General features: G+C 42.6%; 1 protein-coding gene across 5 annotated transcripts in view; it reads left to right on the top strand.

The window, feature by feature from the left end:
* Window positions 1-20147, top strand: part of LOC139584537 (casein kinase I-like) — a 56206-nt gene extending 36059 nt beyond the window's left edge. For 2 of the 5 annotated variants that reach the window (XM_071416520.1, XM_071416524.1), the window contains 8 exons: window positions 6168-6253; window positions 6613-6697; window positions 10201-10349; window positions 10649-10756; window positions 13672-13785; window positions 15530-15636; window positions 18240-18263; window positions 18890-19085. In XM_071416520.1, the coding sequence (XP_071272621.1) occupies window positions 6168-6253; window positions 6613-6697; window positions 10201-10349; window positions 10649-10756; window positions 13672-13785; window positions 15530-15636; window positions 18240-18263; window positions 18890-18944 (728 nt within the window). In that variant the 3' untranslated portion in view covers window positions 18945-19085. Of the gene's footprint in view, window positions 1-6167; window positions 6254-6612; window positions 6698-10200; window positions 10350-10648; window positions 10757-13671; window positions 13786-15529; window positions 15637-18239; window positions 18264-18889 lie in introns of all 5 variants that reach the window. The other 3 variants (XM_071416521.1, XM_071416522.1, XM_071416523.1) reach the window with 3 other exon arrangements.
* The last annotated feature ends 4368 nt before the right edge of the window (window positions 20148-24515 follow it).

Below are 24515 nucleotides of genomic sequence, written 5' to 3'. Positions count from 1 at the left end.
AGACTGGGATGAAGTTTCACCTTCCAACAGGACAATGACCCTAAGCACACAGCCGAGACAACACAGGAGTGGCTTCCTGATCAAACATCTCTGGAGAGACCTGAAAATAGCTGTGCAGCGACGTTCCCCATACAACCTGACAGAGCTTAAGAGGATCTGCAGAGAAGAATGGGAGAAACTCCCCAAATACAGGTTTGCCAAGCTAGTATGTGTCATACATAGGGTTGCAATATTCCAGGAACTTTCAATAAATTACATTGTTTTCCTGAAATCCTGGTAGGCGGTTTCCCGGTATCAGGAAGGAGTGAGCAGGAAATCTGAAATCCTCCAACCAGGATTTTTGGAAAACCAGAGAATTTATTGAAAGTTCCTGGAATTTTGCAACCTTAGTCATACCCAAGAAGACTCGAGGCTGTAATCGCTGCCAAAGGTGCTTCAACAAAGTACTCAGTAAAGGGTCTGAATATTTCAAGTAAAATAAAAATAAATATATATGTATATATATATTTGCACACAAACTGTTTTTGCTTTGTCATTATGGGGTATTGTCTGTAGATTGATGTGAGACGAAAGAAGAAAAAAAATTGCATATTAATATTGAATACATCAAAACTAAGAAATTACAGCTATGGAATCATGTAGTAACCAAAAAATTGTTCAACAAATCGAAATACAGTGGGGAGAACAAGTATTTGATACACTGCCGATTTTGCAGGTTTTCCTACTTACAAAGCATGTAGAGGTCTGTAATTTTTATCATAGGTACACTTCAACTGTGAGAGACGGAATCTAAAACAAAAATCCAGAAAATCACATTGTATGATTTTTAAGTAATTAATTTGCATTTTATTGCATGACATAAGTATTTGATCACCTACCAACCAGTAAGAATTCCGGCTCTCACAGACCTGTTAGTTTTTCTTTAAGAAGCCCTCCTGTTCTCCACTCATTACCTGTATTAACTGCACCTGTTTGAACTCGTTACCTGTATAAAAGACACCTGTCCACACACTCAATCAAACAGACTCCAACCTCTCCACAATGGCCAAGACCAGAGAGCTGTGTAAGGACATCAGGGATAAAATTGTAGACCTGCACAAGGCTGGGATGGGCTACAGGACAATAGGCAAGCAGCTTGGTGAGAAGGCAACAACTGTTGGCGCAATTATTAGAAAATAGAAGAAAATGGAAGAAGTTCAAGATGATGGTCAATCACCCTCGGTCTGGGGCTCCATGCAAGATCTCACCTTGTGGGGCATCAATGATCATGAGGAAGGTGAGGGATCAGCCCAGAACTACACGGCAGGACCTGGTCAATGACCTGAAGAGAGCTGGGACCACAGTCTCAAAGAAAACCATTAGTAACACACTACGCCGTCATGGATTAAAATCCTGCAGCGCACACAAGGTCCCCCTGCTCAAGCAGGCGCATGTCCAGGCCCGTCTGAAGTTTGCCAATGACCATCTGGATGATCCAGAGGAGGAATGGGAGAAGGTCATGTGGTCTGATGATTCAAAAATAGAGCTTTTTGGTCTAAACTCCACTCGCCGTGTTTGGAGGAAGAAGAAGGATGAGTACAACCCCAAGAACATCATCCCAACCGTGAAGCATGGAGGTGGAAACATCATTCTTTGGGGATGCTTTTCTGCAAAGGGGACAGGACGACTGCACCGTATTGAGGGGAGGATGGATGGGGCCATGTATTGCGAGATCTTAGCCAACAACCTCCTTCCCTCAGTAAGAGCATTGATGATGGGTCGTGGCTGGGTCTTCCAGCATGACAACGACCCGAAACACACAGCCAGGGCAACTAAGGAGTGGCTCCGTAAGAAGTATCTCAAGGTCCTGGAGTGGCCTAGCCAGTCTCCAGACCTGAACCCAATAGAAAATCTTTGGAGGGAGCTGAAAGTCCGTATTGCCCAGCGACAGCCCCGAAACCTGAAGGATCTGGAGAAGGTCTGTATGGAGGAGTGGGCCAAAATCCCTGCTGCAGTGTGTGCAAACCTGGTCAAGAACTACAGGAAACGTATGATCTCTGTAATTGCAAACAAAGGATTCTGTACCAAATATTAAGTTCTGCTTTTCTGATGTATCAAATACTTATGTCATGCAATAAAATGCTAATTAATTACTTAAAAATCATACAATGTGATTTTCGGGATTTTTGTTTTAGATTCCGTCTCTCACAGTTGAAGTGTACCTATGATAAAAATTACAGACCTCTACATGCTTTGTAAGTAGGAAAATCTGCAAAATCAGCAGTGTATCAAATACTTGTTCTCCCCACTGTATGTTATTTTTTAGATTCTTTAAAGTAGCCACCCTTTGCCTTGATGACAGCTCTGATATTTTGAAATGGCGTCCACTTCTAGGCCGAGTTGCTGTCATGTTAAATCTTCTCCATTCATCAATTATTTGCCTCACAGTGGACTGATAGAGCTCAAATCTTTTTGAGATTATTTTATGGCCATCCCCAGACTGATGTGCTCTCACTATCCTCGTCCTGATGTCCTCTGATATCTCCTTTCCTCTCGGGATGTTGTGCTTTGAATTCACCTGGATGAGTAACACAACTGACCAGGTTTCTTATCTCTATTTATCCCGCTCAAACTCTTTCCTAACGATCTCTCCTTTGATTGGTTCATTTGGTACCCAATTATTTACCCAACTTCCTCCGTTTAAGAATGATGGAGGCTACTGTGTTCTTGGGGACCTTCAATGCTGCAAAACATTTTTGGTAACCTTCCCCAGATCTATGCCTCGACACGATCCTGTCTCGGAGCTCTACGGGCAATTCCTTTGACCTCATGGTTTGGTTTTGCTCTGACATGCACTGTCAACTGTGGGACCTTATATAGACAGGTGTGTGCCTTTCCAAATCATGTCCAATCAATTGAATTTACCACAGGTGGACTCCAATCAAGTTGTAGAAACATCTGAAGGATGACCAATGGAAACAGGATGTACCTGAGCTCAATTTTGAGTCTCATAGCAAAGGGTCTGAATACTTATGTAAATAAGGTATTTGTTTTTTATCTTTAATACATTTGGAAACATTTCTAAAAACCTGTTTTCGTTTTGTCATTATGGGGTATTGTGTGTAGATTGAGGATTTTTTTTATTTAATAGATTTTAGAACAAAGTTGTAACGTAACAATGTGGAAAAAGTCAAGGGGTCTGAGTACTTTCCGAAGGCACTGTGTATATAAACTCAAAACACAAAAAAGAAACTTCCCTTTTTCAGGACCCTGTCTTTCGAAGATAATTCATAAAAATACAAATAACATTTTTTGGTAACCTTCCCCAGATCTATGCCTCGACCTATGCCCAGATCTTCATTGTAAAGAGTTTAAACACTGTTTTCCATGCTTGTTCAATGAACCATGAACATGCACCTGTGGAACGGTCGTTAAGACACAAAGCTTAGACAGTAGGCAATTATGGTCACAGTTATGAAAACTTAGGACACTAAAGAGGCCTTTCTACTGACTCTGATAAACACCAAAAGAAATATGCCCTGCTCATCTGCATGAACGTGCCTTAGGCATGCAATGTCCGTACTGTGAGACGCCTAAGACAGCGCTACAGGGAGACCGAATGGACAGCTGATCGTCCTCGCAGTGGTAGACCACGTGTAACACCTGCACAGGATCGGTACATCTGAACATCACACCTGCGGGACAGGTACAGGATGGTAACAACAACTGCCCGAGTTGCATAAGGAACGCACAATCCCTCCATCAGTGCTCAGACTGTACGCAATAGGCTGAGAGAGGCTGGACTGAGGGCTTGTAGGCCTGTTGTAAGGCAGGTCCTCACCAGACGTCACAGGCAACAATGTCGCCTATGGGCACAAACCCACTGTCGCTGGACCAGATAGCACTGGCAAAAAGTGCTCTTCACTGACGAGTTGCGTTTTTTTCTCACCAGGGGTGATGGTCGGATTCGCGTTTATTGTCGAGGGAATGAGCGTTACACCGAGGCCTGTACTCTGGAGCGGGATCAATTTGGAGATGGAGGGTCCGTCATGGCCTGGGGCGGTGTGTCACAGCATCATCGGACTGAGCTTGTTGTCATTGCAGGCAATCTCAACGCTATGCGTTAAAGGGAAGACATCGTCCTCCCTCATGTGGTACCCTTCCTGCAGGCTCATCCTGACATGACCCTCCAGCATGACAATGCCATACTGCTCGTTCTGTGTGTGATTTCCTACAAGACAGGAATGTCAGTGTTCTGCCATGGCCAGCGAAGAGCCCGGATCTCAATCCCTTTGAGCACGTCTGGGACCTGTTGGATCGGAGGGTGAGGGCTAGGGCCATTCCCCCCAGAAATGTCTGGGCACTTGCAGGTGCAAGTTGGAAGAGTGGGGTATCATCTCGCAGCAAGAACTGGCAAATCTGGTGCAGTCCATGAGGAGTAAATGCACTGCAGTACTTAATGCAGCTGGTGGCCACACCAGATAGTGACTTACTTTTCATTTTTGACCCCCCCCCTTTGTTCAGGAACACATTATTACATTTCTGTTAGTCACATGTCTGTGGAACTTGTTCAGTGTGTCTCAGTTGTTGAATCTTGTTATGTTCATACAAATATTTACACATGTAAAGTTTGTTGAAAATAAACGCAGTTGACTGTCAGAGGACGTTTATTTTTTTGCTGAGTTTAGATAGATATACAGTACCAGTCAAAAGTTTGGGCACACCTACTCAGACATAAAGACACAAACTATGAAATCATGTAGTAACCAAAAAAGTGTTTATTTTATATTTGAGATTCTTCAAAGTAGGCACCCTTTGCCTTGATGACAGTTTTGCACACTTGGCCTTCTCTCATCCAGCTTCATGAAGTGGAATGCATTTCAATTAACTGGTGTGCCTTGTTAAAAGTACATTTTGAGGAATTGATTTTCTTAATGCGTTTGAGCCACTTGTGCTGTGACAAGGTAGGGGTGATATGCAGAAGATAGCCCTATTTAGTAAAATAAAAAGTCCATATTATGGCATGAACAGCTCAAATAAGCCAAGAATAATGACAGTCCATCATTACTTTTAAGACATGAAGGTCAGTCATCTGGAAAATTGCAAGAACTTTGAAAGATTCTTCCTGCAGTTGCAAAAACCGTCAAGCTCCATGATGAAACTGGCTCATGAGGACCGCCACAGGAAAGGAAGATGCAGCGTTACATCTGCTGCAGAGGATAAGTTCATTACAGTTACCAGCCTCAGAAATGGCAGCCCAAATAAATGCTTCACAGAGTTCAAGTAACAGACACATCTCAACATCAACTGTTCAGAGGGGACTGCGGGAATCAGGCCTTCATGTTCGAATTGCTGCAAAGAAACCACTACTAAAGGACACCAATAAGAAGACTTGCTTGGGCCAAGGAACACAAGCAATGGACAGTAGACTGGTGGAAATCTGTCCTTTGGTCTGATGAGTCCAAATTTGAGATTTTTGGTTCCAACCGCTGTGTTTTTGTGAGACGCAGTGTAGGTGAACGGATGATTTCTGCATGTGTGGTTCCCACTGTGAAGCATGGAGGAGGAGGTGTCATGGTGTGGGGATACTTTGCTGGTGACACTGTCAATGATTTATTTATAATTCAAGGCACACTAAACCCCCATGGCTACCACAGCAATACGCCATCCATTCTGGTTTGTGCTTAGTGGGACTATAATTTGTTTTTGAACGGGACAATTGCCTATCACACCTCCAGGCTGTGGAAGGTGCTATTTGACCAAGATGGAGTGCTGCATCAGATGACCTGGCCTCCACAATCACCCTACCTCAACCCAATTGAGATGGTTTGGGATGAGTTGGTGAAGGAAAAGCAGCCAACAAGTGCTCAGCATATGTGGGAAATCCTTCAAGACTGTTGGAAAAGCATTCCAGGTGAAGATGGTTGAGAGAATGCCAAGTGTGTGCAAAGCTGTCATCAAGGCAAAGAGTGGCTACTTTGAAGATTCTAAAATATGCTAATTGAGTCCATGTGTGTTTTTTCATAGTTTTGATGTCTTCACTATTATTCTTCAATGTAGAAAATGGTACAAATAATCTTTTGACGTGTGGAGATGTGTGTGGAGCGAGACCTCCAACACAGGAGTATGGTAGATATGCTATATATTGGTCACAGCTGAAAACGGACACCCCTCCCTTTTTGTTTCAGAGCAAAGTCGACGGGATGACCTGGAAGCCCTGGGCCACATGTTCATGTATTTCCTACGAGGGAGTCTGCCGTGGCAAGGACTCAAGGTAGGGGAGCTAGGCATGATGTCAGCTGGGTCATGTTCAGTAGGCACAAAATGGGGGGGTACTATCTGAGCTCGTCCAATAAGAAATGCTTGTTTTTGTTTTTTGTTTGCGAAGCATTTTTCTATGATGTGCCCTTATAATGAACTTTACCCAGATGTTAGAGTGTGATGCGCTACTAGTTGTGATTCAAGGAGGGAGAGAGAGAAGGAATGTTCACCTGAAGGAAGCACAGGAGCGATAAAGTGGGTGATTGAAAGACTGGCTAGGAGGAGGGAAAGCGAAATGTAACATTGGGGTGAAGGGAGGGAGAAAAGATGGAAAAGGTGTGTTTGGACTCAATTTGTGCCTTCTACCTACAGGCTGACACCCTGAAAGAGCGATACCAGAAGATTGGCGACACCAAGCGCAACACTCCCATCGAGGTCCTCTGTGAAAGCTTTCCAGGTATTGTGCCAATCTTCCACCCTGACACTAGTGGATGCCTTTGAAATGGTTACATTTCCTAGAACACACACTTTGCACTGCATGTTATGGCAGTTAATAATCGCAATAGAATAATCAAGAGCGAGCTGGACTTAGAAATGGGCTTAAGTGAGCAGAAGATGCTTCTTGAAGGACAGGCGCATTGGAGAGTGAATGAAAGAGCATGTATTTGCAAGACACCACGTTTCCATCCAACCTTTTCATGCGGATTAATTTAGCTGTCGCATGAAAAATGTCACAACTGGGCTGATGGAAACAGGAACTGCAGGTTCAATTTTAGAAATGCCGACAGACAATTTGTTCGTTTGACATGGTGGTATCTTTTTGGGTCGGTAAAAATTCATTATACGAAACATTTGCAAATATTGATATAATAACCATCATATCGAAGTAGTCACGCAATATGTTGTGTGGTCCTCCCACACCATACACGACTCGGGAAAGCATGCAGTTTATTAGGCTACAGATTAAATACGTTATGAGAACTTCACAGAGTGTGAATGTGAAAGGTGATGAGCTTGATGCTCATTTTCCAATAAATAGCGAGGGTCTTGTTCTGGTCACATGATTGATGCTTGGCTGCCGTTTGACAGATACAAATAATATCGCTCTTATCCATAATCATCTCATAATGTAGGTAGCCTACCTGCACTGTATCTGCAAGCTATTGGCTAAAGAGCATGTGCCAAAACCAGAGTGGGCACATTTGCTATATAAATCAAATTTGATTTGTCACATGCGCCGAATACAACAAGTGTAGACCTTACAGTGAAATGCTTACTTACAAGCCCTTAACTAACAATGCAGTTAAGAAAATAACAACAAAAAATGAATAGATAAGAATAACAAATAATTACAGAGCAGCAGTAAATAACAATAGCGGGGCTATATACAAGGGGTAACGGTACAGAGTCAATGTGCAGGGGCACCGGTGTCAAAGTAATATGTACATGAAGGTAGTCATTAAAATGACTATGCATAGATAATAAACTGAGAGTAACAGCAATGCAAATAGTCTAGGTAGCAATTTGTTTAATTGTTCAGCAGTCTTATGGCTTGAGGGTAGAAGCTGTTTAGAAGCTTCTGGGACCTAGACTTGGCGCTCCGGTACCGCTTGCCGTGCGGTAGCAGAGAGAACAGTCTGAATCGGGTGGCTGGAGTCTTGGACTATTTTTACGGCTTGGCCCCGGTGATGTACTGGGCTGTACGCACTACCCTCTGTAGTGCCTTGCGGTCGGAGGCCGAGCAGTTGCCTTACCAGGCAGTGATGCAACCCGTTAGGATGCGCTCGATTGGTGCAGCTGTAGAACCTTTTGAGGATCTGAGGACCCATGCCAAATCTTTTCAGTCTCCTGAGGGGGAATAGGTTTTGTCGTGCCCTCTTCACGACTGTCTTGGTGTGCTTGAATCATGTTAGTTTGTTGGTGACATGAATGCCAAGGAACTTGAAGCTCTCAACCTGCTCCACTACAGCCCCGCCGATGAGAATGGGGGCGTGCTCAGTCCTCCTTTTCCTGTAGTCCACAATCATCTCCTTTGTCTTGGTCACGTTGAGGGAGAGGTTGTTGTCCTTGCACCACACGGTCAGGTCTCTGACCACCTTCCTATAGGCGGTCTCGTCGGTGATCAGGCCTACCATTGCTGTGTCATCGGCAAAGTTAATGCTGGTGTTGGAGTTGTCCCTGGCCGTGGAGTAATGTGTGACAGGGAGTACAGGAGGGGACTGAGCATGCACCCCTGAGGGGTCCCCGAGTTGAGGATCAGCGTGACGGATGTGTTGTTACCTACCCATACCACCTGGGGGCAGCTCGTCAGGAAGTCCAGGATCCAGTTGCAGAGGTAGGTGTTTAGTCCCAGGGTCCTTAGCTTAGTGATGAGCTATGAGGGCACTATGGTGTTGAACACTGAGCTGTAGTCAATGAATAGCATTCTCACATAGGTGTTCCTTTTGTCCAGGTGTGAAAGGACAGTGGGGAGTGCAATAGAGCTTGCATCGTCTGTGGATCTGTTGGGGCGGTATGCAAATTGTGGGTCTAGTGTTTCTGGGATAATGGTGTTGATGTGAGCCATGACCAGCCTTTCAAAGTATTTCATGGTTACAGGTGTGAGTGCTACAAGTTGGTAGTCATTTAGGAACGTTACCTTAGTGTTCTTGGGCACAGGGACTATGGTGGTCTGCTTGAAACATGTTGGTATTACAGACTCAGACAGGGAGAGGTTGAAAATGTCAGTGAAGACACTTGCATGTTGGGAGTACACGTCCTGGTAATCCATCTGGCCCTGCGGCCTTGTGAATGTTGACCTGTTTAAAAGTCTTACTCACATCGGCTGCAGAAAGCGTGATCATTCAGTCGTCCGGAACAGCTGATGCTCTCATGCATGTTTCAGTGTTACTTGCCTTGAAGCAAGCATAGAAGTTGTTTAGCTTGTGTCACTGGTCAGCTCTTGGCTGTGCTTCCCTTTTGTAGTCTGTAATAGTTTGCAAGCCCTGCCACATCCGATGTGCGTCGGCTCCGATGTAGTACGATTCAATCTTAGTCCTGTATTGACCCTTTGCCTGTTTGATGATTTGTCGGAGGACGTAGCGGGATTTCTTATAAGCTTCCGGGTTAGAGTCCCGCTCCTTGAAAGCGGCAGCTCTACCCTTTAGCTCAGTCCGAATGTTGCCTGTAATCCATGGCTTCTGGTTGGTATGTACGTACAGTCACTGTGGGGACGACGTCATCGATGCACTTATTGATAAAGCCAGTGACTGATGTGGTCTACTCCTCAATGCCATCGGAAGAATCCCGGAACATATTCCAGTCTGTGATAGAAAAACAGTCCTGTAGTTTATCATCTGCTTCATCTGACCACTTTTTTTATAGACCGAGTTACTGGTGCATCCTGCTTTAATTTTTACTTGTAAGCAGGAATCAGGAGGATAGAATTATGGTCAGATTTGCCAAATGGAGGGCGAGGGTTTTGTACGCGTCTCTGTATGTGGAGTAAGGTTTTAAGTAAGGAGTAAGGTTTTTTTCCCCTCTGGTTGCACATTTAACGTGCTGATAGAAATTAGGTAAAACTGATTTAAGTTTCCCTGAATTAAAGTCCCCGGCCACTAGGAGCGCCGCCTCTTGATGAGCATTTTCCTGTTTGCTTATGGCGGAATACAGCTCATTGAGTGCGGTTTTAGTGCCAGCATCGGTCTGTGGTGGTATGTAGACAGCTACGAAAAATACAGATGAAAACTCTAGGTAGATAGTGTGGTCTACAGTTTATCATGAGATACTTTACCTCAGGCGAGCAAAACCTCGAGACTTCCTTAGATAACGTGCACAAGCTGTTTACAAATAAAGCAGCAGTTTTTGTGACAAACCATCAGTAGAGGGGAAAATGCGGCCTTAGTGCACTCAATTGTCAGGTATGACTAGATGGACCTCTTGTTTTGCCTGAACCATGTTGACTGTGTTGCCCCATTGTAGAAGAGATGGCCACCTACCTGAGCTACGTGAGGCGGTTGGACTTCTTTGAGAAGCCCGACTACGAGTATTTGAGGACTCTGTTCACCGAGCTGCTTGAGCGCAAAGGATACACATTTGACTACACCTACGACTGGGATGGCAGACCGATTGTGAGTAGCTAGCGTTCACGTGCTAAATAGCATAAGTGTAGTCTCACATACAATAGTCATATAGCAGCTGTTGAAAGACTAGAAGAGTAAATGTGCTGATTAGCAGCAGCTTGCTAACTGTTCAGTCCTGTATGTTTTTGTATAATAACTTTGTGTACTGTTCCTAGCTGGAAAGTTGGGAAATCAAAAGTAGAAAATACATTTAACACAGGTGAAAGAATTAAAAATGTATATTTCCTTGAGCCTTTTTGTTTATCCGTCAGTCTCTCTCTTTCTCTCGCTTTCACTCTTTCTCTCAGCCTACTCCAGTGGGGGCTGTCAACGTGGACTCGGGTGCGTCTGCCATCACGAGAGAAAGCAACGCTAACAGAGACAGGCCCTCTCAGCAACAACCCCTACGGAACCAGGTAAACACAATAGTCTCACTCAGCAGTTCACTTCAGCTCTGCCTGTTCATCTGAAAAAGCCAATAAATTCCAGAAAATCTACTGGAATCAACAAATTCATGAATATACAAATCCTCATGAAGAATATGTGCATGGTTCTAGTCAATACTATTTCCATTCCTGTCAGTTGATTTGGACATGGAATTTCTCAATAGGAGAGCCAATTCCTAAATTGAAGGAGATTTAAATGGTGTTGGTCCCCACCTTGCCAACAACAAGGACAATGAATAAGTATTGCTTGCTTGAACACCTTATATTTGTATAAGTGACCTACTGTAGAATTAGTTTCAATGCTATGGAGTTGCATGACTTATATTTAGACAATCCCAAACCCATAATCATATCACCTTAGCTCTCAACCAGCTTTACAGTTTACACTACAGTAAATCCAACACCATTTAAATTCGTACAATTTTAAGGCGAAAGAGTAGTAGTCCATATAGTTTTTTTCAAACTGGGTGGCTTTGCTTATGCTCCACACTTCGAGCTTTCCTCTCAAATCTTTTTTCGGTTGGTTTGGTGTAATATGTATTCTGCCCTTGACTTGCGTTCCCATGCAAAACTAGACAGATAGCTAACAACTAAGTCTTCAATAAAACTCCCAAGGCGTGACTTTTCTTGAATGAATATATTGAAAACGTTTATGTTGTGAAACTGCAAAATACAGAAAATAATATACTTTAGTATTCAATTCACACGGACATACTGTAGCTGTACATTATACATTTGAAGTTGCATAAATACAAAGCACGTGCTACGGTACCATGCATCTGGCATGATGCCAAACCATATAGCTAATTGTTACTCATATGGTAATTGGCTAACTCCTTTCATTACTCTAATAATGTACAACCAGCTATGTAGAATAACAAAGCATATTACACTAGAAACAGTAACAAAACTACAGTATTGTATATTTTACAATTCGTTTGCATGATGCACGAGCAAAGTAATACAGCTAACGGCATACATGAAAGGCATTGCAATTTGTGTGAGTAAATGCAACCAACCAACATTGATATGTAAGCAACTATCAATAACAAGATTATCATCACTAGCTAAATGCTTGAATCGAACTTACAAACAAATACAGTATTTTCCAAGGCTGAAGCGTGACAAGAAATAACTACACTGAAAGACCTGCACCGTAGCGTTGTTTTTAGCTGCTTCTATGCGTGCAGAACGAATTCTCTATTTCCTTTTTGCGTAGTCTTTCTAAGTACCAGAAAGATCCACTAGGGGGCGAATAACACCGTGAAAATACATTTTAACCATTGTAATAAAATAATCTGTTACCTCCTAACAGGATGGCAGCACAATATGGCTTGATTTTCTAACCGTTCTAGTAAAAAATTATATTTCTCAGCATCTCCGATTTTGGAAAAGACCGAAGCAAAAGGAGCTTTCAGGTCGAAATTAGAACCTAACATGTAGTCTCAGCTGATCTTTTAGATGAGTTGCTGTTGGCACCAAAATACCTCGTCCATCTCCGCCTCTGCCTGGCTGTGTTGAACCGGAAAGAGGCATGGAGAGACGCAAAAGGAATTTCACAGCTGGAAGTCCTCCAGCTATTGCTCCCAACAGGCAGTGAAGCTTGCCTCAAATTTGATTGGCTGCAGCTAGAGTAGTTTTACGTGAGTGTGTGTGGCGCTGCGCCCAGGAGTCCCAGACTTATCTCTAATCATTGCTTCAGCACTGAACAACAGCCCACCTGTGTCTCCATTGTTGCTCCAGTATGTGCCAAAAAGGGATTGTAAGAGCAAGATGGAGAGACAGAGGGAAGAGGAAGAAATTGAGATGGAGGGGGGATTTAGGTAGAGGGAGAAAGAGGAAAGCGATGGAAGGTGAATAAGGCAGAGTGGACTTAAAGAAGAGAACTAGAGGTAGAAAAAAGGAGAGAAATGAGAGGGGGAGATAAAGGAAACATCCTTGGTTTTAAGTAGGTCGACGCATATCACCCCATCAGTCTCTCCAAGCACGAGTCGTTTTATTGAGCCAGGACATCAGACACGCAATACAGGACATGACAACCAGTCTGAAATGAACTCGCAGTAATTACCAGTTGAAAGCTCCCAGACTGCGTAAGACCCCTGCCAAAGCCCCCTGCAAAAACTTTATTAGTAGCTAATCCCTCAATGTCCTGTCACGTGCAACCTGTCCTGTCACGTACAACCTGTCCTGTCACGTACAACCTGTCCTGTCCAGGGGAACAGTGATGAACGAGATACATGAGGGAGATAAAGCAGTGCCTGCTGGCCCAGACTACTCAATCAATGCAGCCATGACAAAGAAACAATGCAAGTCTCTTAGGAAAGCCACCAGGGCTTTAAAATATGGTAATACTGAAAAAGATGTCAAACATACATACAGGGTTTCTTATAACTGTCTAAAAACATTTTGCTTTAAAATCACAAATCAAATTAAAGTAGACTCAGTCATATGAAGTAGATTATGGGTCAATTTCCGCAACAACGGAAATTAGTGTTGAAACGTGAGGCTCTACTTCTCCGCTGTTTTGGTCCCGTGGCTACCACGCGGTCACCGCGTGAAGCGAACCCTTGCACATGCGCAGATACTGTATGAGAGAAGTGTTGCATATCGCTCATCTCGATATCGGCGATGCTGCTCGTGGCAATGTCATTTTGCTGAGTCTACCTTTAAATTTCTAATTTTAAAGCTATTGATTTTGCCATACTTTTTTTGTTTTGACATGGTTGTTTTCAACTACTTACACTTATTCCCAGCTTCGCCACAAGTCTCACCTCTGTTTTTCTTTGTTTTCCTGCGTTGCATGGCCTGTTGGCACCTGCTGCTCTCACTCACTTGCACCGCCCACCCACATCTTGCTCTGCCCATCCGCCTCCCCAACCAACCAGACGGCAGCATCAGACCGCAGAGGGGCATGGGATGCACAGCCCCACCGGCAGACAAACTCCTCCTACCTGAGCAGCTCCCACCTGGCCGCAGACAGGCATGGGGGCTCTGTGCAGGTATTCACCAACCACTGAGATACCGACTACTACTTAGTGGCTGGCTTCCAAACCAAAAAACCTGCTTCGTTGCCTATGTCCTTGATAGCCCTCTAGCCCACAGATCCGAAGGGACGTAAAAGATGAAAGCAATATGGCAGAAACTCTTCATAGGTGGGGCCCTCGCCACATTGCTTTCACCCGCTCTTTGCTCTTAAGATAGATGTTGTACTGTGTATGCGAAGGTGTTCCACGTGCTGTTATGATGATCAACAGCAAAGGCTGTTCGACAGGGAGGGACCAGCTTTTTCATAGCAGCATGCAGACATTTAGTCTGAGAAGGAGGCAGATGGGGAGAGACCGGTTCACAAGGCCCACCAGACACATGTTCACTCACAGTCGAGCAAGATCCTTCCCCATTAAGGGAGACCGGGAGTAGAGTTAAAGGCTAATGAGCCACATGAATGACACCATACATGGATGTCTGGAAGTGGCTAAGCTGTATGGAGGGTTGTATGGAGGGAATTCAGTAACTTCACTTTAGTTTATATTTCTGTCATGAGGGCCTACGTAAGCATTCATTACAGAGCTGATGTCATAACAGCTTATGACAACTGGCATTACGCTTACTTGAAACTATTAGTTGTAGTTAAGATAGTTGGCTAGAATAGTTTTTCAGAATTCACCGATAAATTGGTCCACATGGATAAACTAAAGGCATAGAAACCGTAAATGACTTAGTAACAGGAAATACATTAATTTCCATGACAGAATTAAAAAGTCATTTTGGACTGACCAATTTGAAATACATTCAACTTAAGTTACATATCACACAATATTTTGAACATCAGAGCAACCTTGAGGGAATCTTATTTGAGTCAGAAACCAAGACTTAAAATAACTGATATTGGCACAAGATGGGGGGGAAAGTTGGCGCATAACTAATGAAATTACAGTTAATGAAAATGTATGTCAATGCAGTATAAACTAATGTATAGAATTTATCATACAAGTGAAAAAAATCACATTCTACAGCACAACGGCAGAGTCATGTCTGAAGTGTAAAACTAACAATGATTCAATAATCCATGTTTTCTGGGAATGCTATAAAGTCCAAAATGTATGGGTGGAGCTAGAAAGTTGGCTGTCAGAAGTATTACAATGTAAACTTAATTTTAATCAGTCTGTCTGCATATTAAAAGACATGGCATATGAGGGTATAGTGATACCCAATGGACTGGACGATTCTCATCACTCATCTGGAAAAAACTTTTGACAACGTGGAAATCAATTAACACAATGGAAAAATCGAATGATTGATTATTGAAATGGCATCTGCGACCAAGGAAAAACAAATCGGTACAATTTAAGGCCATGTGACAAACAATAATGCAGCACTAAGGATGGAGGTGTGAGCGTACGGGTCTGGGCAGAGGAGATGTAGTTTATTTCTGTAAGTTGTTTGCATATTTATGTTTGTATTTGGAGTGGGGGAAAAACATAATTTTTTAAATAAACTAATACAAAATTGAGTTAGCTAGCAGTAGACCTAGCCAACACAATACATGAGTAACAGTTTTATGTGACTCGTGACAGTGTTAAGTTGGTTGTCACAAGATGTTATCATGACACTTTGGGCTATAGTATGATCATGACCGTGTTTTGTTAATCTTACGACGCAATGTCAATGTTGGCATTTAGTCATCCTAGCAGAATTATCTTTATTTTTGCATGACTGATGTGACTTTTTTCCCATGTGCCTCAGGTGGTCAGCTCCACCAATGGGGAACTGAACGCCGATGACCCAATGACGGCCCACTCCAACGCACCTATCGCAGCGCAGGCCGAAGTGGAGGTGGTGGATGAGGCCAAGTACGTTTCTGCCGCTTTTTCTCCTGTCGTAGCTAGCTTGCTCTCTCCCCATTTTTGCTTGGTCATCTGTCCCTTTCGATAGCACTTCGTTTTTTAGTTGTAATAAAATGTTATTTGTCACATGCTTCTTAAACAAGTGCGGACTAACAGTGAAATGCTTACTTTCGGGCCGTTCCCAACAATGCAGAGAGAAAGAAAAGAGAAATAATAGAAAAGTGAAACACTGAATAATATGCTGAACGAAAATATAAACATGCAACAATTTCTATGATTTTACTGAGACACAATTCATATAAGGAAAACAGTAAATTGAAATAAATGTTTTCGGCCCTGATCTATGGATTTCACATGAATGGGAATACAGATATGCATCTGTTGGTCACAGATACCTTTAAAAATATATATATTTAATAAGTAGGTGCGTGGATCAGGAAAGTAGTCACTATCTGGTATGACCACCATTTGCCTCCTGCAGCACGACATATCTCTTTCGCATAGAGTTGATCAGGCTGTTGATTGTGGCCTGTGGAATGTTGTCCCACTCTTCTTCAATGACTGTGCGAAGTTGCTGGATATTGGCAGGAAACATATTGGCAGAAACATGCTCAATGGGTGACATGTTTGGTGAATATGCAGGCCATGAAAGAACAGAGACATTTTCAGCTTCCAGTAATTGTGTACAGATCCTTGCGACATGGGGCCGTGCATTATCATGCTGAAACATGAGGTGATGGAGGTGGATGAATGGGACGACAACGAGCCTCAGGATCTCGTCACGGTTTCTCTGTCCATTCAAATTGCCATCGATAAAATGCTAATTTGTTTGTTGTCCATAGCTTATGCCTGCCCATACCATAACCCCACCGCCACCATGGGTCCCTCTGTTCACAACGTTGACATCAGCAAACTGCTCACCCACACAACGCCGTACACGTGGTCTGCACTTGAGGCCGTTTGGACGTAGCAGTAGCATATGTGATGAGTAAAAAAAGTTAGTGCAATGCTGATAGTCCAGTTAGCTATTTGGTTAACTATTTAACTAACTATTTAGCTGTCTTATGGCTTGGGGGTAAAAGCTATTCAGGGTCCTGTTGGTTCCAGACTTCGGTGCATTGTTACCGCTTACCGTGCGGTAGCAGAGAGAACAGTCTATTACGGGTGGCTGAAGTCTTCAACAATTTTTAGGGCCTTCCTCTGTCACCGCCTGTTGTAGAGGTCCTGGATAGCAGGGAGCTCTGCCCCAGTGATGTACTGGGCCGTACGCACTACCCCTCTGCGCAGCGCCTTGCGGTCGGATGCCAAGTAGTTGACATACCAAGTGGGGATGCAGCCAGTCAAGATGCGCTCAATGGTGAAGCTGTAGACATTGTTGAGGATCTGAGGGCCCATGCCAAATCTTTTCAGCCTCCTGCGGGGGAAGAGGCATTATTGTGCACTCTTCACGACTGCGTTTGTGTGTTTGGACCATAATAGATCCTTAGAGATGTGGAAACTGAGGAACTTGAAGCTCTCGACTCTCTTCACTTAAGCCCTGTCGATGTGAATGGGGGCATGCTCGGCCCTCCATTTCCTGTAATCCATGATCAGCTCCTTTGTCTTGCTGACGTTGAGGAAGAGGTTGTCCTGGCACCACACTGCCAGGTCTCTGACATCCCTATAGGCTGTCTCGTGGTCATAGGTGATCAGGCCTACCACCGTCGGCAAACTTAATGATGGTAATGGAGTCGTGCGTGGCCACACAGTCGTGGGTGAACAGGGAGTACAGGAGGGAACTAACCACACAACCCTGAGGGGCCCCTGTGTTGAGGGTCAATGTGATCGATGTGGTGTTGCCTACCCTCACCACCTAGGTGCGTCCCGTCAGGCAGTCCAGGATCCAGTTGCAGATGAAGATATGTCCAGGCTTTCAAAGCATTTCGTGGCTACAGATGAGTGCTACGGGTCAATAGTCATTTAGACAGGTTACCTTGGCGTTCTTGGGCACAGGGACTATAGTGGTCTGCTTGAAACATGTAGGTATTACAGACTGGGTCAGGGAGAGGTTAAAAATGTCACTGAAGACGTTGAAGAAATGTATTGGAAGACGACTTATTAGTGGTATTTTGGGTAATTTCTTTACTATGACTCTTGCTCAGTCCATGAGACTGACTAGCTGTCCAATTCCAACCAGTTTGAAGTACCGTGAAAGTGTATTAGATGCAAGAAATCAAACTGCCTGAGCTGGGATAAAATCATGTCCAAACAAGTTGTCTCTTGTGGCAGGAACCTGTCGGGACCGGGTGGTAAACTGATAATCTTTTGGTTCAGTTAGTTTCAAACATTCTTAAAATTTCTGATTATCTGAATTATTTTAGTCTGAAAATACACTTTCTAGCTAAAACAAAAAAGAACAAAATTCCCCTCGTATACTTTCACCTTTCTGTCTTTGTTTTAGTTTCCCTTGCATGAACTGCGATGATTGTCCTTTCCCCCACTCTGCCCAGCCACACTCTTACGTGTGTGTGCATGCATGTGGTTCTACCTTGCACAAGGACTATCTTGCATCGTTGTCTCGATCTCTGTACAGTATTAATCTGTCTTTTTCCCTCACACTCTCTCTGTAGCTGCGTGAAAATGCTCAACCTGTGGTGAGTCCCACTCCCATACACATCAGCCATTCAAAGGGAGTGGACCAGACTAGCACTAAACGAATACCGCCAGACTAGCACCAGACAACATATCCAGCACTGTGTTGATTTATTGGCTTCACCCTTGACATTCCATTAAACAAATAACAATGTTGCTTTCATATTGGATTTGAGGCTTCTCACATGGAGTGACTAATATCCTTTTCACACTACTAAGAGGAGCTAAAGTATGATTATGTAGCTCAACTGGAAAGACTAAGGCCAAAGCCACACAGTGCTTCTCTCCGTCAAGAACAGATTTGTGATGGCATTCGTATGGGGTTCACAAAGAACTGCAACGTTGGTTATACAGTAACCTGCCTGCAACCTTGTTCGATCTAATTGTAGAACATTACGGAAACATTTTGTGCCAGCTGGGTAGCATACAGTCTGGGTTTATTCCCTCCCCATCACAAGCTCGCTCTGTTCTCACGTCACACTCTCGCACTCCATTTTTATAACTGTTAAATGTTCACATTAATTACATATTTGAAGTTGAGTAAGTTTGGAGTGATTGCAGCATAATATTGAGAGATATAGATTGTCAAGTAACTTTCCTCTTCTGTCTCTTAATCCTTTCTCTTCAGGTGTTGTTGCTTCTTCAAGCGAAAACGGAAGAAGAACACTCCACGGCAGAAATGATCTCCTGCTACCCTGTCCGGTGTCGCTGAGCGAGTTTGGTTTTAAGGAAACTAATGAAGGGACATTTCTGGGAGGGAGTTGTGAGAGAGACTTGTTATTACAAGAGAAAAAATGGGATTCTTACTGACCTGGACCTACTGAATGGAACTACTATACACATGAAGACCTTGGCCACAAAGTCCTTTCTTTTCTTTTCTTTCTCGGTGGCTGAATGGATGAATGACTAAATTTGACTTTTGACCTTTCCTCTGGATACTGGAGGATGCCTGAGGACATCTCTTCATCTGCCCCAGTTTTTTTTCTTTCTTTTGCTCAAGCGGAGATCAAAAGTCAAGTCTTCCCCTCTCCATTTCTCTTTTCAGGTGTGAGGAGACCAGTCTAGCAGTCTATAGACCTCTATCACCTTTCTCTTTCTTTCTTGTGTCTCTCCTCTTTCTCTCTCACCAAACCCACTCACATCCACAGTAAAAGCCGGTCTTAAGCTGTCCCTTTTGCTTTTTGTTCATACAAATTTATGTCTGTACATACGTAGGTGTGGATGTTTGTTTGTTTGAATGTGCCCTAATGGCTAATTGGTTCATATGCCACGAAGCTCCTCCCACTCAGCCCTGTTTGACTGTCTTTTGAAGAAGGCATTATAGATGATGATTCCTAGTCCTGAAGTAACCTTGCTCCAACCCTAGACACCTCCATGGTCCCTTGTAGATCTGCAAAGATGCCACAGATTCTTTCAAATCTATCAAGAAGGGTCTGCAGGTTGATTTGGGATTGGCATAAGTAGTCAAAGCAGAAAGAAACGGTAGATAAGGAGGGAACACCAAAAGAAGCACTTTTCTAATGCATCCTTGCCAGAAAAAAACCTGATGAGTACCAATTCACCTCTAAACAATCACTAAATTTGCCTGCTGCCTCCATATGTGTTAAAAACAATTGTGCTAATTTCAATGATATGCAAGAAAAATGTTAGACCGCAGCGAGTGACCAAAGGGATGTGTGTGAACAGAGGACCTATTATGTTACCACACCAGATTTAGATTTAACTGAAAATGATTTGTATTCTAGATCCATGTTTGATGCACTGGTCATTATTACCCACCCACTCCTTTTCAGCTTTTCAATTTCAGGCCAATTGTAAAAACATGTTGGCCAATTGTAAAAACATGTTGGCCAATTGTAAAAACATGTTGGCCAATTGTAAAAACATGTTGGCCAATTGTAAAAACATGTTGGCCAATTGTAAAAACATGTTGGCCAATTGTAAAAACATGTTGGCCAATTGTAAAAACAAAAAAATAAAAAATGAAATAAAAAATGTTGGCCAATTGTAAAAATAAAAAAAATAAAAATGTTGGCCAATTGTAAAAAATGTTGGGGGGGAGTATCACCAATAGATCTGTTATGAGTTGCATTTCGCATTGCTTTTGGTAACATTGCCGGTACCTGTAAACTGGTCCCTGTTATCCACAAACACCTAACTTTGTTTCTGTGTGGATTTAGGAAAAGTTGCTTCCAAATGCTGATCTAAGGTCAGTTGTAGATTATTTTTTTTTTTTTACCTCAATGTTTAAAGCTAGGATTGGGCTAGAGTGAACTGACACCAGATGTACACTTTAGGGTGGCTTCTACCTCCAGTCTGTCTGTTTTGTAATGAATCTGGGACAAGGAGAACAGACTTGGCTCTCCTATTGATTTAGATGCTACTGCTCCTCCTGCTGGCCTTACCATGTAATGCCTTAATCAGACCACCTCTCTTCAGAGCCTATCAGGATAGGCATCTGTTCACTGCAACAACACACCAGCCAATAAGAAGACATGTTGACAAGTCTGGTTCCTATAGAGCAGTGTTGCTCAACTGGATTCCTGGGGTACCTTATGGTGTTACATATTTTTGTTCTAGCCCAGCCTGAACACCTGAATCACCTAATTACAGGTTTAATGATTAGTTTAGTATTATTTTTGAATCAGGTGTGTTTGCTGGGCTAGAACAAAAAATGGAGCTGCGGTGTGGACGCTCAAGACCTGGACTTAAGAAATGGAAGCTGTAGAGAGGGAGACTATACAGCTGCCTCAATGCCCCTTAGAGGTCAAAATTATTTAGCCTGTGGAAATGGTTGCGTTTTAGGAGGTGACACTGTGGTCTCTCACTTTAAATCAATTTTAGCGCAGACAAGGTTGAGAAAGCAGAATTTGAAGATTTCAAATAGAGGAACCTCAATTTCTTTCCTCTAAGGTCATCAGAGTGAAAGGAAGTGAAGGGCCTTTTTTTATTCTTCAGATATGCTTATTTGTGTTTCTCTGCAGTCAAAACATTTGAGGTTGTGAAATGCTACATTTTACAATAATATTCTACCCTCTTGGTAAACCTCAGTGTTTACTCCTGAGTGGTTATCTTGTCTGTTTTCAATTTATTTTGTTTTGTGTTGTCAATGTGAACTGAAAATGTATGATGTCCTGTAATTTGTATTTTTTTAATCATTGAATGATCTTGCTTTTTCATGGGGGGAAGTATTTAAACAGCGATTGAGTGCACTACTTATTTTGTACCTACTGTTGACTGCAGTTAGAATGCCAGCCTCGCTCTCTACCATCTAGATACTATCCACTGTTTCACTTGTGTGTTATGGAAATGGTGGAAAGAACTCTGTGGCTTTGAGTCAAGCTGGAAGAATTGTCAATTTCCTTATGCTTCTATTGAATAACTCCCTTGTACACAGACAGACACACGGGCTTGTGTGATACGTTCCTATGATACGTTTTTATCTTTGGAGTCAGTTCTCTAGCTGTCTTTTATAGGGATGGACAAACAGAAGCTATGTATATTTTTGAGTAACAAAGCAGTTTTTTTTGTGCTGTGTGCAAATGTTGTATTCTTCCTTGAAAGTGTATGTCTTGAGTAAGTATCTCTGCAGTTTAAATTATTTCAAACGTACTTGAATTGAAAGATGTGGGACGAGTCATAGTCAAGTAGTGGAATGTCAGGATTTACTCAAATGCCATTGTCTGACTAAATGATGTGCTTGTGAGTGACCTTAATTCATGGATGGTCAGTTGATTCACCCACCTATCATTCAGACTTTCAGACATCGCTGCTGACCACACCAGGATAATTGTGAAGTGGGTAAAAGGCTTAGGCTGTTGTGTCATGTGGTGTCGCTCTCCTTCTCTTGATCTCTCCCTTTCTCTCTCCTTCACCATGTTGTTTTTGGTGGCTTATTCCCTTCCTTGAAGTAATTAGTGATATATAACGTGATAGTTGAAAGAAATGGCTTTTCCCGTATGGATTTCACCTGTCTAGTCATGTCCAATCAGTGATTACTTGAAGGAAGAGAGAAAGGACTGTATTTATCCCAGGCCTTTTGACTTTCTATGACACTGGTGCAGCATGGAGGTGCTGACCCCAGTGTTTCTTGAGAGAACAGAGGATATATTTTCCACTAGTTACCACAGCCATATTGTCAAAATTGGCTATATCGTAAACATGCATGACACTTTTTGGTCTTAATTTAAGGTTAGTGTTATGCATAATATTAGCAGTGTGGTTAGAGGTAGGTTTAGAATTACTTTTTTAAGAACATAAATCGTAGAAGTAGGGGGTGTTTATGACTTCGTGGCTAGGGTAACTAGTGAAGACCAGAGGACTTTTACTGGCTTATTCACCGGAGTCCCACACGCCCCCTGATGGCAGTATATATTTGCCCATGCAGCCTTCTGATCCCACTGGGGGTAATTTTGACGCTGCACATTCCTTTTCCTCCATGACATGTTAACGCAACCTCCTCCGATGGCAGGGTTTGTTTGAGATGTCACTCACTGTATCAGGATGCGCTGACTATGAATATGTATACCTCAGAGAAAAGCCATTACTGTCTCTAGCACACACACGCACACACTTTTTGTTCTGTCATCTCAGTCTTTGCTCCCCAGTGCCAGCTTCATGACCTCTAACCTTCCTCTGGTGCCATGGGTGCTGAAATGTTAACATGTTGTAGACATGAGCCCTATTCTCTGCTCTTAAGATGGTGCCATTTTGACACTTGCGTTTGGTGGGTTAGCTGTATCATTGCAAGTGCTTTTGGAGAAACCATTCAGAAATATTGTTTTGTTTTTTGCCATGTTATTGCTTACCTGCTGTCTTCCCAGGCCGTGCTTGTGTAACAACCATACCATCTCAGAATTGGTATGGTTGCGTATTTCTGACATTACATAAAAGGTCTGTTATTTTGCTTTAGATAATTTACGTGACTAAGAATTCATGAGGCTTCTACTATAGTAGTATTGCTTATGATTACACATTATAATTTTTTTCATTAAGTATTCTTGACCTGCTTTTCTTGCTTGATCCCAACAACCAAAGTTATTGTTTTGGCATCCTTGTTTTCTTGTCATTGTACTTCCTTAATATTAATGGAACCACTTACTTTAATACATACTTGAAATGTTTTGCCACAGTTTGTGCAACATGTACATATGTACAGTCACCTATAAATGATCTAGATGCTACGGGGGGGCATGACTTGGTACCCTCTCCATCAGCAACTAGAAGACGACACTGAGTCAGATGGCTTTGACCAGTTGTATCCTCGTCATGTCTTCTGCATCTAGGGGTAGATTAATTCAACCTGAGGTTTTCTCATTGGCTTTAAGCACAATTATTATTGTACTGGTATGCTTTTGTGTATTTTTAAAGAATACTATCTTGCTTGAATGAAACGGGTCCATCAGGGCCTTAATGACCATTTTCATCGTTGCTGGTTCCTTTTTCATTCTCACTGTCATTCCAGACAATCTCTCCACTTCCTCAGTGTTGGAGAGACCATTTATCGATGGTTGCTTGCATTTGTCCACAAATGTGTAGGGCACGAGCTGCAAAGACTGCTCAAGTGAGGTAGACTTTTTCCGACATTACGTTCAGAGTTGTTCAAACTGTAGACCTCCAGTGGTTAGAGACAAGACTGCAATATTGTACTGATTATTTTCAATTGTAAATTATGTAAAGTTGATTATGTTCAAATGGGAGTCTATTTTCTTGATCCGTTTTTCTTTTCTCCCTCTTCAAAGCTGTCTCCTGTTCTGGTAATAGTTTCAAAGCTATGAATATGAGTCAAGTATTACAATTGTATTATGAATATTACTGTGTTGAAACATGAATGTTACTTCAAAATGTATTTGAATGCTTTAACCTGGTTAAGGGCTCCAATCGTGAAGAACCCCTTTTTTTTTCAGGTTTTTGAAAGAATTTTTTTTTTACAGAAAGAAACGAGGTCTAGACTCTTTCTGTCTTAAAATGCCTACCCCCTTCGTCCCCAGAAGCCTCAAGTGAAATGTGTCTTGGGACCTTTCCAAAATCTAACTTTTTATTCCCTCCTAACTTAAAGGGGAAATCAAGTTTGCACCCTTTTTTATGTAAAATAAATCTCTCTTAACCTTTACTCTTGGCCCTGTGTTTCCTTCAAAGTTTTTGAAGTCTATTCGGATTCTTGAATACACTTTAGTTTCATTTGATGAGGACACAATGTGTTATGAAATTTTATATTTATTTGTGTATATAGCTGCCTTAATGTTGCTGGACCC

This window comes from Salvelinus alpinus, chromosome 9 (genome assembly GCF_045679555.1).
Source record: "Salvelinus alpinus chromosome 9, SLU_Salpinus.1, whole genome shotgun sequence".
Taxonomy (NCBI): Eukaryota; Metazoa; Chordata; class Actinopteri; order Salmoniformes; family Salmonidae; genus Salvelinus; species Salvelinus alpinus.
Note: the sequence above shows the minus strand (reverse complement) of the source record. Positions and strands in the feature narration are given on the sequence as shown.